The sequence below is a fragment of the Penicillium pulvis genome, assembly GCF_028828015.1.
Source record: "Penicillium pulvis strain IBT 33274 chromosome Unknown contig_1_segment0_segment0, whole genome shotgun sequence".
Taxonomy (NCBI): Eukaryota; Fungi; Ascomycota; class Eurotiomycetes; order Eurotiales; family Aspergillaceae; genus Penicillium; species Penicillium pulvis.
Window position 1 is genome coordinate 315,757 of NW_026643074.1, and position 14,590 is coordinate 330,346.

The window sequence follows — 14,590 nt, forward strand, 5'->3', positions numbered from 1 at the left end:
GAAATTCAATCACCTCTTCGAAAGAAAATCACGTATCCTATCTCAGGAAGAAAGTCACCGAATAGGCCCGCTAGATATGAAAGACTCGTTCCAAGGCTAGCCTAGGTCTATCTAGGCTAGTCGCGGAGGTGTCGTACCCTCTCGGGAGGAAGAATATAGTGTAACTCCTAAGTACTGATTGGGGCAACTGCCGTCAGTTGATACACAGGCACGTCTTGTCTCACTATCACTGCAGGAGCGGACAACAACTAGAGAACGTCTAAGACACTTCATTAACTACCAATAAATTCGTAAAACGGCTATCAACAAGCCGGAAGGAAAGACTCAACTACATTTCATACGAAATTGAACTATTTAAAGAGTTTGCTTATAACTACCTCCGGGACTAGCGTAGGTTAGTAGCCCTCTACAGTATCCGTTTCAAATTGTATAGCTTCGTCACATACATTGCTTTGTTTACTATTTGCAAAACTTGCACAATGGGTTCAGCATAGTCCCGACAAACACGGTTGAGTACAGATGAGGACGACCATCTATACCTCCCAAGGTAGCTTAGACAATCGAAGTTTCATGTTTGCCTAGTGGCCTCATGACTCTTTGTTTGTATACGATATAATTATTCCTTTCTACCAACTCATAACTGCAACTTCTCAATCTTCCAGCTTCCAACCTTGTTGTTTCAACTTTATTTATCTTTTATCTCTGCGAAACCATCACTATGAACTGGACAGTCCCTATCCTCGTATTTCTGACAACCAATCTCTGGGGCCTCTACGGGGGATCCCCTATACAACAGTCCAACCATCCCGCTCTATTCTAGATCGCACCATTGGCTCTTTCCAAGTGGCTAGTACTGTGTTCACTCTGGGCCAGACAAAGGAACACTTGATGAACAACACGTCAGGAAATGAAACCGGAAACGGAAACGGAAACAACGTGCGTCCCACTATACCTGTCTCACAGCTCACCCAGGTCCTGCGGTACTATTCAGAATCGTCTACCAATGACATGAGTTATACCAACAGCAACACGGTTGACCTTCCCATCAATCAGCTAAGCAATCTTTCGTCGGTACAGATATCGATTCCAAACGTCCAACCCCCCAACGACACTCCTGTCCCTCCTCTCAGCTCAACAAACGAAAGAGACTTGATCGCATTTGTACTCATATTCTTTGGCATTGCTGTCTTGCAAACAGTAATTCTTGCCGAAATCAGTCGACCTCAGCAAGACCTACAGCTTGAAATGAGTCACAATATCGTCGAAGGCCGGCGAGAATTTCACGAATTTCTGACGTCTACATTCCCGAATATATTCCAAGCGGTCCTGGGAGTTCCCCAAGAAGTCCAACAAGGCGCCCGGGAAGAACTCCAATATATACACCGAAGCATTCAAAACCTCCAAGACCTCCCACAAGATTTCGTCCAGCTCTCTTTCGACCTCCGCGAAGCCATCCAAGCGCAATTTACCGAAATGTTCGGAACTGTGGAAAAAGGCCTACAGAGAGGATTTGACCAGGTCACGGATGACCTCAATAAATACCAGGCCGAATTCAGACAGACCTGGGCACAGGATGGAGTCCCGCCTCTGTCGCGTGCAAACACCCCCGAAGCGGGCGACCAAGATATATTCTGGAGGGAAACCTGGACGGAGATGAAAGATGATTTCAAACGGACAGTAGAAGGTTTCAATAGAAACCTACTCATGCTGAATGTGGTTATCGATGCTTTCCATGACCAGTTCCAGAGGCTTCCGACTATGATGGCTGATGAACTGACGAGGGCATTCAAGGCGGAGATCAAAAAGTATGAGATTGATATCAAGATTGAAAATGCGAATTCAAGTGCAGCTGTTGATACTGATCGATTGGCCTCCCTGGCGTCGAATTCGCGGACGAACGGGACCGAGATGGATCTTCAAGAGAGTCCAGAGAATCCAATCGTTTCGGGTCATCGTGTGCAAGAAGTCGAGACGGGGCCGGAGGGAAGTCCTGAGCTGCCGAGATCTGAACCACAGGGTCTTCCTTCGGACGAACCGGAGTTTGAGCATTCGGAATTTGTACTGTCAAATGCAGTAGATGCAGGTTTGCAAGTCGATGGAGCGGAGTAGACAAGTCGAAGTTGGAGCCAGGTTCAAGTCACATTGGTATTGGTTTGGAGGGATGTTCAAAATATTTGAAGTGTGGTGGTTGAGCTGGGCATGTTCAATTTTTGCTTTTATTACTGTCTTTGAAAAGAACGTCGACATATTGGAAACTTGGAAAACTGAGGGGTATCTTTATTATTGTTTTAGGTATTCCTAACATATAGCTAGAATTAAAGACATGAGCGAGTCTATGAGACTGAGAAACCAATGGTTATAAAGCGGCTTAGTCGACGAGATATTTCCGACAAGCAGCCTTCAACATCTCAATGCGTCTCTGGGTATGAATAAAGACCTCCCGGTACATATCAAGACTCTGCTGTACGACTTCCGATTTGGTCTTTGTGCCTGCACAGACCTCAAGCATTCGCAACTCCATTTCCTTCCGTAGAAATGGCTTGCTAAGCGAGATACTGTTCGGAAGGCCTGCAACAACATTATCGTACCCCTCAACCAGGGCGACGCCCAGGCGAGTCGGAATGAGCTCTTCAACCGAGGTACGACCACTTCCTCGCTTGTTCACTACGACGTATTCACGTTCTTTGACCTTGGCAATATGCTCTGCCATTGTTGCATCGGTACCAATGCCATTTGCATCCATCAACCCGATGAGCTCTGGTTCTGTCAAGTAGTTTGGCGCTGTGGTTTTGCCTTCGAAAATGTTCGCTTCGGTGGGCACAAATCTTTCTCCGTACTCAAATTTGGGTAGCTGTTGACTGCTCTCCCATTTATCATAGACGTAAACATCGAGATAGTTCCTTTCCAGAACAAGCAGACCATTGGCGTGGAAGGATTCATCTCCATACATGATCTCAATATCTGTGCTTTGACCTTTTGCGTCGTCGGAACAACAAGCGAGGAACCGCCGGGTCACAAACTCATACACTTTTTTCTCGTTGGCATTGAGCGAGCTCGATGAGACCCAGCTTACTGGATGGATAGGGGGATGAGCCTTGTCGTTATGACGACCGGACCGGGGCGTTCTGAATTTCCCATCGATGAGGCTGGAAACATTGTTAGCTGTGTTTTAGAAGGGCATCTGTGAGAGGAAGCATACTCTCGAGCATATTGACCCCATTCGGTATCCGGGAACTGCTTTTCAACTAATTTCTTCAGGTCAATGGCCTTGTCAAACTGGTCAGTTTCCGTTCTTGGATAGCTGATGAATCCCTTGGTATAGAGGCTCTCGGCCACTTTCATGATCGTTTGACTGTCAATGCGAAGGTATCGACTGCCCATCATTTGAAGGTCCACGGTTGTCAAGGGCAAAGGCCGCCACTTGCTTTTGGGCTTCTGGGCCACTTTTGTGACCTTGGCCTCCTTTGCGGCCAAACAGCGCTCTAACATCATCGTCACAACTGCTCGATCGAAGAGATGAACACGTTTCCAGAGGAAATTGACTTTCTTGCCTTCACGTTGGAGCATGACTTTGATGCCCCAGAAGGTCTCGGGTTTGAAGTTCTGTACCCGTAGATACCGATCGACTACGAACCCCAATGTAGGAAATTGACACGAACCTGTAACATATGAGACACCACACCATTAAAGAAGTAGGAATGGACAAACCGTAGCTGATGACTTTCTCTTTCAAAACTGACGCTACAGCTTGAAGTTGAAGGGTCTGTAACCGAGTGAACGCCGCTCCAATACGGAGATCAAGCTCGATTCTCGCTGACACGGCATTGGCTTGATATTCATCAAGATCTACTGGCTCCCGAGCAGCACGGAGAACGTGACTTTCAATTTGTTAGATCAATGTGTATCAATCTTCGAATGGCACTTACGCTCTCTCTGTATTGCTGAACTTGGCTCGCTTGACCTCGATGCGTGCGTTTCCACTTTTGGCTTGATTGCGGACTTCGCTACCGATGTGCTCTCCTTCACGATCACAATCGGTCCAGATGAATAGGGCTTTGCTGTATCTGGCTTGGTTTCGAATATTTTCTGCAATTGGCAGCTTGTCCTACAATGAACAGTTAATGAATAGAAGCCCGGTGGAAAGCGATGCTCTCTAAACCTTATCAACATCCTCATTGACTGGAGCTTCAAATAATACAGAGGGCGGGCATGACTGCCAGCCCTTGTACTGTCGTTCAAAATCCAAGCCCGTGAGGTGGCCAATCACACTGGTCATGGTGACGGAGCAGTGTCCCCAGGGGTCACCAAAATTAAAATCAAACTCATAGTTCTTGACATATTGATTGCCGCGGATTGCGTGCTGCATCATGTTATCAGTCGATGATCTTGTTTATCCTATGGAAACACTTACAGTCTGAAAAGACCCTCCGGACATATGCGTGGCCACTGCACGCGCAATGGCCGGCTTCTCCGCCACACACAAAATCTTGCGCGCCATGACGCACCATACACGGTCAGACGAGATCGTCCATGGGAAGTCGGGGTGGCATATCTTCTGGACGGAAGATGTAAATTGCTTTGGGACGCGAGGAGTTAATGCCTGAGGCTAACGCGCTGGTGATCGTCGCCTGAGGCAACGGCAGCTATACCCGATGAGGTAATCTAAACATTAACGTTTCGATTCCTCTCTATTCTTTTTCCCCCCGAAAACAATTTTGTTCAACAGTGTTGTTGTATTATACTTAGAGAATGTCGGATCTTCCTCTCCCTAAGGTTGAGTCCCTGGCGGACTGCGCCTCTTTCCACTTAACTGTGCTCCCCTACCTGACGCAGCTGCAATGGCTCCCCGCCAGCTTGCGCGAGGCGGGCCGGGATCTGGAGAGCTTGAAGGCTATCTACCTCGCCACCAACCCCTTGGTTTCTGCGCTTGCATTAGGCACAGTCCTTGCTCACGTTTTCTTCATCGCGGCCGAGATCAACCGCAACTACTCGCAGGTGGATCGCTTTTGGAGTATCCTGCCCGCTGTGTATAATGTCCACTTTGCCATTTGGGCGCGTCTGTCCGGCATTCGTACCGAGACTTTGGATACTATCGCTGTTATCAGCGTCTTGTGGAGTGTATGTGCACACCATCGCCAAGACTCCCTATTCCCACATATCACTAATGACATATCATCATTAGGCTCGTTTGACCTACAACTATTGGCGCAAAGGTGGCTACACGATTGGCTCGGAGGATTACCGCTGGCAGATTGTGCGCTCGCAGGTTAACAACACCTTCCTCTTCACCATTTTCAACTTCGGATTCATCGCCTTGGCCCAGTCTTTGCTTCTCCTGCTCATCACCACCCCAACTTACGTCTTTATCGTCGCGGCCAACAGCCAAGCAGGTGAGGCCTTCGGTCTTGCCGACCTCGCCTTCTCTCGCGCCGCCATCTTCTTCATTGCCATATCCTTCTTCGCCGACCAACAGCAGTGGAACTTCCAGACTGCCAAGCACGAATACCTCACCAATGCGCGCATCCCGGAGCCCTTCAAGGACCAGTACACCCCTGAGGACTTGGAGCGTGGTTTCGTTGTCAGCGGACTCTGGTCGTGGTCGCGCCACCCCAACTTTGTCGCCGAGCAGGCTGTCTGGTTGACCATGTACCTTTGGTGCGCTGTCCGCACCGGTAACTACTTCCAGTGGACTGGACTTGGTGTCCTTGGCTACCTTGCTATCTTCCAGGGCAGCACACGTCTGACCGAGAAGATTAGTGCGGGCAAGTACCCTGAGTACAGCGAGTACCAGGCTCGCGTTGGCCGATTCTTCCCTCGCCTGTCTGTGGAGGCCAAGAAGACCGGGTCCAAGGGTAAGAAGGCTGCTCCGGTTGTAGCTGAGCAGGACACCGAGGACAAGAAGATCCAATAAACCGGGACATATAATTCATATATGGCAAGCTTTAAGAATTGCTATTGATCTCTTCCATACTAATGTGCACACGTGCACTTGTTTGTTTATTTATTTGCGTTTGCTTTGTCGAAAATCTATGATGAAAATCTTCCAACGTTTCTAACCTGGCTACTACGCAAATCCCAGCGTAAGATCCGAGTATTTCACGAATAGGTTTCTGACCCAGTGTCAAGCTTGTGTTTCACGTCTGCAGAAAAACTCACCATTAGCACAATCAATAAGCGAATACTGGAAGCGCGAGGTCTGTTGCGATATCGGGTCTAATGTGCTCTGAAATCAAAGGCCCGGGCATCAGGTAATATTTCTCGAAGTCGATACCAGGGATTTCAAGGGGTTCATGCTGACAGTAGCGATGACCGCCATTGCCTCAGCATCCCTGTCTGACATTTCGTAGGTAGAACTATAGATACTATGGGAAAATGCCGCAGCGGGTAAAACGGCAGCATTTGGGGTCAGATGATGAAATGCTTCTTGAAATACGAGAAACCCGTCGATCACACTAACTTTAGAGTTCAGAGTAACATCAATCGCGGGTTGACAATCCTGACTCCTCATATATTTAGTTATAATCAATAGCTGTAATAAGGTGAGCTCGAACAGTTCGCGTATCTAATTGTGGAAGATCTATACTAAACTCATTTAGACCAGTCATCCAAACAAACCACCAACATGCCGAATTCAAATTCAAAGCAAACCAAAGAAGTTCCATCCTGCTTCACAGATACTCACGGCATAATCACATCAACAATGAATGACCTACCAGGCTACAAAATCAAGAACGTCCTCGGCACCATCTACGGAATCACAGTCCGAACACGCAACTGGGGCGCTGATTTAGGGGCTGTAGTCCGATCAGCCGTGGGAGGGGAGATCCGCTTCTTCACGAACTTAATGTATACTTCTCGGGAGGAAGCAATGGAGAGATTGGTAGGGGAGTGCATGAGTCGAGGAGGGAATGCTATTATTGCGGTGAGATTTGATGTTGCGAGTTTTGGGGCTTGTTCGCAGATCTGTGCTTATGGGACTGCTTGTGTGGTTGAGAAGATTGAAGACTAGTCCATCGGGATTACTGGCTTGTTCTTTCTGGGATGAGAGACGACAACTGGATATTGGTCCGTGGATGTACCATATTTGACCTTTAGAGCTGGGTAGGAAGGACTGCATACAGTGCAGCAGCTTCAACAAAAATGAAAGCATATAATACATGGACTCTTAAGAGATCCAAGGCAAAAGGAGATCAATTTCTTTACATTTATTCGCGACATGGTAAGGTAAATGGAAGAGATTTATGAGATAGAGGAGGGATCGAAAGGGAGGACTGAGGGGGGAGTAAGGGTAACCAAAAGAAAAAAGAAAAAGATGCAAGTCCATAAATACAAAAAAAAATCAAAGGGACCGTGATATCACGCCCTACAGATTGACGAAACGGCCTTCCCAAAATGCAGTCCAATCGGTACAAAAAAAATCTTCTACTTCAGGCCATCAATCAAGGGATAGGAGTTTGGTCCCGACCATCCTTGCCCAGAGTCTCCTCAGGGTTCTGAGTAGGCTCAGGCGGAGCGAAGGTCGCACCGCCCTTACCATCGAAGTACTTAGCGAACTCGCTAGACTCGGGGTATGGACGAGGTCCAAGAAGGCGGATCATATCATCACGACCGAGGACCTCCTTAGACAGAAGCTCTTCAGCGACGATGCCAACTTCATGCTTCTTCTCAGTCAGAAGATCGTGACACTGCTTGTAAGCCTCGTCGATGATGCGGCGGACTTCGGTATCGATGTTGCGGGCTGTATCTTCGGAGAAAGGCTTCTGGAACTGCTGTCCTTGGTCTTCCTCGTAGTGGACAAAGCCAATCTTCTTCGACATACCGAACTTGGTCACCATAGCGGTGGCCATGCGGGTAACCTTGTTGAAGTCATCGCTGGCACCGCTAGTCACTGTGTCGAAGTGGAGCTCCTCGCTAACACGACCACCAAGGGTCATGGCCATGCGGTCCATGAGTTGGTTGGTGTTCATCAGGTAGGTATCGCCATTAGCCGGGAGGTACTGGGCGTAACCAAGAGCGCCTTGTCCACGGGGGATGATGGAGACCTTGAGCAGAGGGTCGGCCCACTGGAAGTACCAGCCACAGATGGCGTGGCCAGCTTCGTGGTAGGCAACAGTGCGCTTCTCCTGAGGAGACAGCACAAGGGATTTCTTCTCGAGACCGCCAACGACACGCTCGATGGCCTGTTCGAAGTGCTTCATAACAACCTTGTCCGCGTTTTCACGAGCAGCTATATATTACGTTAGCAAACGTTTCCAGCTAATAACAACACAAGGACTACAAATTCACTTACCAACGAGGGCTGCCTCGTTAACGCAGTTCGCAATATCAGCACCGGCAAAGCCAGGGGTAAGAGCAGCCAGGCGGCCTTCCAGGTACTCCATGTTCTCGTCGGTAACAATCTTCTTCAAGTGGACACGGAAGATCTGCTTGCGGCCATCCATTGTAGGACGGTCGATGTTAATGTGACGATCGAATCGACCAGGACGCATGAGAGCTTTATCAAGAACATCAGGTCGGTTGGTACCGGCCAAAACGACGACCTGCTCGGAAGTGTTGAAACCATCCATTTCGGTAAGAATCTGGTTCAGAGTGCTTTCACGCTCATCGTTGCCACCACCGAAGTTCTGCTTAGCTCGGGACTTTCCGATTGCATCGATTTCATCAATGAAAATAATGCAGGGAGTGTTCTTCCGGGCGTTGGCGAACAGGTCACGGACACGGGAGGGACCGACACCGACAAACATTTCGACGAACTCAGAACCACTGACACTGAAGAAAGGAACGCCAGATTCACCGGCGGTAGCCTTAGCAAGCAAAGTCTTACCAGTACCAGGGGGACCAGAGAGAATAGCACCACGAGGAATCTTAGCACCGAGTCTCTGGAACCGCTCAGGCTGCTGCAGGAAGCTGACGAATTCCATGATCTCGACCTTAGCCTCGTCCATACCGGCAACATCGGCGAACTTGATCTTGATGTCGGTCTCCTGATTGAACTTCTTTGCGCGGCTCTTGCCAATACCGAAAATACCGCTCTGACCACCAGCACCACCGCCAGCGCGACGAGAGAACCAGTAGATACCAGCGAACAAAAGCAACGTAGGAGCGAAGGTCATCAGAGCACTGCCCCAAGAGACCTCATCGACATAAGCAACGGGGATACGTTCATGAGTCGGGATACCAAGTTCGTACTGAGCCTGCTCCAACTTCATCTCGAAGCTGTCGACAGAACCAATGCTGAAGTATACAGGGCCGGGGTTTCCATTTGAATCGGGGTATGAAGCAGCCAAGGCATCACGGTTGGGGTCAACTCGGACTCGGCTGTGGTTGAGCACAGTCAACTTCTCAACAATGCCCTTTTCAAGGAAGTTGGAACGGAATTCCTGCCAGGTGATTTCACGACCACTGCTCTCACCAGGGAAGAAGCTGCGGTAGATGTAGTATGTGACGAGTGCGGTGACGGCGAAGGCGGCGGGATCGAATCGGAACTCAAACACCTTTCCAGCGGGAGGTTGTCCTGGTTTCTTCTTCTGTTGTTGTCCCTTCTCCTCCTTCTTTTCCTGATTAGGTTCTTCCTTGCCCTTCTCTGTCTCCGAGCCAGATTTCTTTTTCATCTCCTCAAGTTCCTTCTGGACCTCCTCGGGAGTTTTGTTCATCATACGAGCCATGTGCTCATTGGCTTCCTTGCCGGCTTCCTTGTTGGCTTGCTCATTGGTATACTTCAGCAAAAACCGAATCATCCGAAGGTAGTCCATCAACGAAGCATCGCGGTGTCTGTCAATGAAGGTTTTCACATCGTCCGGTAATCCATCCCGCATCAATTGTTTCCGCATCTCTTGAAGGGAGGCATGCTGTGATTCAGGCAAACGCCCCTCCACATGCTTCACGAAAGCATCTAGATTCTTCTGATCTTCTTCAGACAGGACCGACTCCGGCTTCTTCGGCTCCTCGTCTTTGCGCCCATTGTTCTCGGGCCCGCTGCCACTTGGCTGAGTGTTCTGGGACTTGTCGTCAGGGCCTCCGGGGCCGCTAGTGGCAAAGGTTCGAATGCGGTGAGATGTTATGAAGGAGGAAAGCCGTGAGGAAGGCACCCGAGCAGATACCGGTGTGCGACTAATGGCTTCCGTGGCTCTCCTCGAGAATCGAGCAAGGTTGCCAGGCCTTCGGAGGAAGGTGGCCATGGTCGAGGAAAGGGGAGCCCCGAGGGCTATGAGGGCGGGGGGAAGAGGTGATCAATCGAGGTCCGGTGGAGTGGACAACGGCATGCAATGCCTTGAGCGATTGAGGGTTGCGGTGGGAAGCTCATGACGAGCTGCGGCTTTCGGCATCGGTTTTTCTGCCGTTCCGGTGCTGAGTCATTTGGCCGGGGCGGTACCCACTTTAGACTATAGTATTCGACCGGATTCCCCTTCACCCCGATTCTTGGATTGATTCACAATATTAGAGATTGAAGGCTGAGAGGAATGAAAAATTTATTGAGATTGCTCTTCTTTGACTGGATGAAAGAGGTACCAAAAATTGAGGTTTAGTCCTGTGATGACAAAGCGAAAGTGAAATTCAATGGCCGGAGACCCTTGTCTCATATATCCAACCTCAGCGTACGATAATGGCAAATGGTAAACGATAAGTACAAGCATGCATATTTGTTCAATTCCTATTCGGCATATCTGGCATGGATTGGAGACTATCTGTAAGCACATTCTGGAGGAACCGATCCTGCGCCCAAGCAGAATCATAAAGAAGTATTTTTCAATGTACATGAAAGGGGAGATATGTAAGCAAGCATGAATGAGTATGTAGTGGAGGGTTTAGAACGCCTGAATAGCATCGGAAGCTCATAAAAGAGAAGAAAATAACATAAAACATTAGATCATCCCGCTTGAATAACGCCGCAACAAATGCCCATGTACAACCCCATTTGTTTTCGGCTCGATACAAGTAGTCAAGCAATGTTCATGATTACTGCGGAGGCGGTTGACCATTACCCTCTCCCGCTTCGAAGATAGGGAAGTTGGAAGACATGTCCGCCCAATCCCATTCGATCGTCATCGGCATCTGCCATAAATCTTGTGGGACGAATGGTTGCTGGAAAGGAGCCGCCATATTTGGGTTTGTTTGCCCGAAGGTGCTTTGCTCACCGAATTGGACATTGTCCAGCTGGTCTGGACTGAGCATTTCTGAGAAACCTTGGCCATACCCAGGGATCGGGTTATTAGATATACCGGTGTTCGAAGGCAAGGAAGGATCTGGGCCATAGCTCTTGGCTGTGTTAGGTGAAGAGGTAGGAGCGGTGGGGTCGTTGGTAAACATGGCTGGTGTGAAAGGCGTTGATGAGGGAGGAGGTTGAGGTTTGCCGGATGGGGAGGTAGTGGGTTGGCCTCCATTTTCTTCCCGGGCTGAATCATCATGTGCATTCTTCCGCTTCTTGCGGGCATGAGACTCTTTCTCGGCCTTATCAAGGACCACCTTGGCAATTCTTTCGAATTCGCCACAGAGAGAGAGCATTCGCTTGATGCTACCGTTGGACTCGTCAGAGACCAAGGTGGACAGGAAATTGACAACGACGTTCATCAACTTTACGTCCGATCGAGCACGAGCGTCGCTGGGGTTCTGAAGGATATTGGCGAAGAGGGTCACAAGAGCAGACACGGGATAGTAGAGAATCAACCAGACACAAGCAAAATCGCCCTGAGGGATATATTTGATCAAATTGATCGATGCCCTAGCCGCAGTCACGCAAAGAACTGCGGAGAGGAAAACTCTAGGGTTCAATGGTCGGGCATTTAGACCTTGAATGGCGTAATTGGATAATCGACTAGTCCAGTAACCGTGGTGCACGGACATACGATGAATAGTGGTCAAGCAATTGTAGTATGAGAACTGGAGGACCACAACGTGGAGTATGAGAGGACCGTGGGTGGCTTGAATCTCATGTTCTGGGCGGAAATCGGTGGGGATACTGTCTTTCCAGTCTTCGAGTTCTTTATCAAGCTCTCCAATGGTGTTGAGCAGTTCACCGTCAGACTGTCGTGATGCCTTGGCGGAGTATAATTTCTTGTAGACCTTGCTCTCGATCGTGGCAAACTCACACAACGACCTAAAGAGGTTGAACTTGCCTATTCCGTCGGCAAGTGGAACATTACCAACGTTGTCTGGTGGGTCCTCGCTTGGTAGCTCAACGTTCATGTCATCGTCATCCTGTACTGGTGGTCTGCCAGATCGTAGGCAGAGATCTTTGTCAAGAGTGTAGGCAATCCAGAATACTCTCTTCCGCTGCTCCATTTCCACTGGATTCAGCCCGAAGCCCGAGCCACGCTTATGCAAGCCAATGCTGTGTGATAGACGAATAGCTGCTGCAACCAAAAAGAAGGCAGGCTGCGGGTTTGGTGTACCTTGCAAGAATAGCGACATTCCCAGAAGTGCTTGGACACTCAGAAGATCAGTATTTCGCATCGTCAACTCGGTCAAAACACCCATGGCATTCTTCAGGTACAGCCAGGCCTTTTTGTCTTCTTCATGTGGTACTAAGTTGCTCATCACTCGGAGTCGATGAGAGATGGCGAGCACAACGTTAATACTCGCCCACCACCCAGAACCTTCGTACGGGTCGCGAGAATATTGTCGTTCTACCAAATGCATGAATGTTGCCTCATGGAAAAGAGGGAACATGCAATTGAAGTTCTCGAAGAAATCCTTGAATAAAGAGAGAGCTTCCTCCTTTGGAGGCAAAGGCTTGAATACCCTCCGCGCAAAGATGTCGCTAAAGATCTCCGGCTTCCAGTACATCCACTTATTATCGTCAACATAGGCCGATGAGATCATTTCTTGGAACGAGGTATCTCCTGTCTTCTCGTTGACCCATTGAATACCCTTTGGCGAAAAGATTGAGAACCCAGAAGAAGATCCTAAGGTATGCAGTGTTAGTTATGGTGTGCCCCATCATGAACTTCTATAAAATTCCCACATACCGATATATCTAGTCTCTCCACAGTTGTTGGTGACCAATGAGCACATCATATCCGACAGCGCCTCCACTTCTGTTTCGGACTTTTGTGAATCAGGAGATGTGGCGGCGGTAGTCCGTGGACTAGATTGAGAATCCATGCGGGGGGTGGTATTGTGCGATGTCACAGCTTGCTGGGTTGCACTCGGGGCAGTAAATTGATTTGCGTTTCTCGCCGCGTCCAGGGCCATTGTTCGGTCGGCCAGTCGTTTCTCCAGTGTACCCAAATCTGTCTTCCCATTATCGCCTTCGGATAAAAGCCCAGACAGTCGCAGCAGCGACTCCATGCGGCCCAAACGGTTCTCTAAGCCTTCAATGTACTTGGCTCTGTACACGACGTCAGCCCTATTCAGATGTCGGGGGAGGGGGTCGGCTTAGTTTATTGTAGTGTGCCAACTTACCCTTTGGGTGGATTCCTTTTCTTTTCTACTTGTGTGAAGATACAGTCGGTCTTATAGTTGATGCAGTGTGAGCACTTGGGCATCTTCCCGTCGCACTTGATCTTCTTTTTTCGGCACATGTCGCATGCCTAAGGTGGGGAATAGAATCAGCTCTCTGTGGACCAAAAATGTAATCTAGAGTAAGGAGGCTACGTACCCTTGCAATGCGTCGCCTCTTCGCATCATTCGCATCGTTGCCATCATCCCCGCCTAATACCGAATCGTCGGGGTACAGAGAACTTCCAGGAACGGACATTTGCGAGCCATCATGAGGATAACCTCCATAGAGCTGGGATTGTTGGTTCATCATCATGGGTTGCATGTCAAAACCCATGCCGTCGCCATCCCCCAGGCCATCCATTTTTCCTTAGGTTCGGGGACTCCGCGGGGTGGAGTCCAAGAGAGGGCGGTGTCAAATAAGTCGAAGCTGCGGGGTTCTCATATGTCTCGGAATAGTGTTTTATCCGGAGCTTCCCCTGAGGTTGAATGTCGGGGGAATATGTAGACTCTTGGAAATTGATGACGCATTCAGGGTAAGCTTGAACGGTTGGCGCGAATAGGCGCGAAGGGTGCTGTGAAGGACTCTGCCGTTTGAGTGGCTTAGTTTAGTCAGGACCCGGCTGAGTCAACCACACATTAGCAAGTTTCGAGCTTTGAAGATCTAGCGCATAAAGCTTTACCACGCTAAACAGACAAAGAATTCGTGCTCTTTGCTGCCTTGAAGGAGATTAGAAAGTATGAGCCACACGGATTCCGTTAAGTCCGCTCCCGAGCATGTGGGCTGTGCGGTAAATTGAAATGTCCGTCCTTTTCGCCCGGCTCCGGGAACGGGATATATTCTTCCCTTTAATTCACTACTTGTCCATCCGGTTGTCCTCGGACAACGTGGAATTGAATTGGCCGAGTGTAGAGACTTATTGAGCCCCTAATTTCCCCAGTTTCGGGAGATAAATTAGTGTGAAATCCGAGTTCGACTAGTGGGGTGATACAACATCCGCGTTTAAACTTTGTCTGCAACTGTTCTTTTTCACCGCGTGTTCCAGTTCCAAGGTTGTTCTCTTTCTCGACAGAGCAGAGATCGGCGGTCTGTTGAGAATTAAGCCGTACTCGGCTGATTCTTTAATCTGCGGCATTTCAAAGGACGGCAGTC

General features: G+C 49.1%; 6 protein-coding genes across 6 annotated transcripts; 3 read left to right on the top strand and 3 right to left on the bottom strand.

Annotated features, from left to right (window-relative positions):
• Positions 1-888: 888 nt before the first annotated feature.
• Positions 889-2,109, top strand: N7503_003095 (uncharacterized protein; the record flags this gene model as incomplete). The annotated part of the gene is made up of 1 exon (XM_057062642.1): positions 889-2,109. One exon carries the CDS (start codon positions 889-891, stop codon positions 2,107-2,109), a length of 1,221 nt encoding a protein of 406 aa, XP_056923557.1.
• A 259-nt stretch (positions 2,110-2,368) lies between these two features.
• On the bottom strand, positions 2,369-4,498 carry N7503_003096 (DNA topoisomerase 3; the record flags this gene model as incomplete). Its single annotated transcript, XM_057062643.1, has 6 exons — positions 2,369-3,146; positions 3,200-3,659; positions 3,709-3,878; positions 3,927-4,105; positions 4,160-4,360; positions 4,412-4,498. The coding sequence occupies 6 exons, from the start codon at positions 4,496-4,498 to the stop codon at positions 2,369-2,371; spliced, it is 1,875 nt and encodes a 624-aa protein (XP_056923558.1).
• Positions 4,499-4,749: 251 nt separating this feature from the next.
• N7503_003097 (DUF1295 domain protein) lies at positions 4,750-5,911 on the top strand (the record flags this gene model as incomplete). The annotated part of the gene is made up of 2 exons (XM_057062644.1): positions 4,750-5,118; positions 5,183-5,911. 2 exons carry the CDS (start codon positions 4,750-4,752, stop codon positions 5,909-5,911), a joined length of 1,098 nt encoding a protein of 365 aa, XP_056923559.1.
• Positions 5,912-6,700: 789 nt separating this feature from the next.
• Positions 6,701-7,009, top strand: N7503_003098 (YbjQ family protein; the record flags this gene model as incomplete). Its single annotated transcript, XM_057062645.1, has 1 exon — positions 6,701-7,009. One exon carries the CDS (start codon positions 6,701-6,703, stop codon positions 7,007-7,009), a length of 309 nt encoding a protein of 102 aa, XP_056923560.1.
• A 430-nt stretch (positions 7,010-7,439) lies between these two features.
• On the bottom strand, positions 7,440-10,178 carry N7503_003099 (ATP-dependent metallopeptidase FtsH/Yme1/Tma family protein; the record flags this gene model as incomplete). Its single annotated transcript, XM_057062646.1, has 2 exons — positions 7,440-8,227; positions 8,291-10,178. The coding sequence occupies 2 exons, from the start codon at positions 10,176-10,178 to the stop codon at positions 7,440-7,442; spliced, it is 2,676 nt and encodes an 891-aa protein (XP_056923561.1).
• Positions 10,179-10,956: 778 nt separating this feature from the next.
• On the bottom strand, positions 10,957-13,801 carry atrR (transcription factor atrR; the record flags this gene model as incomplete). The annotated part of the gene is made up of 4 exons (XM_057062647.1): positions 10,957-12,902; positions 12,966-13,327; positions 13,402-13,529; positions 13,598-13,801. The coding sequence occupies 4 exons, from the start codon at positions 13,799-13,801 to the stop codon at positions 10,957-10,959; spliced, it is 2,640 nt and encodes an 879-aa protein (XP_056923562.1).
• Between the last annotated feature and the right edge of the window lie 789 nt (positions 13,802-14,590).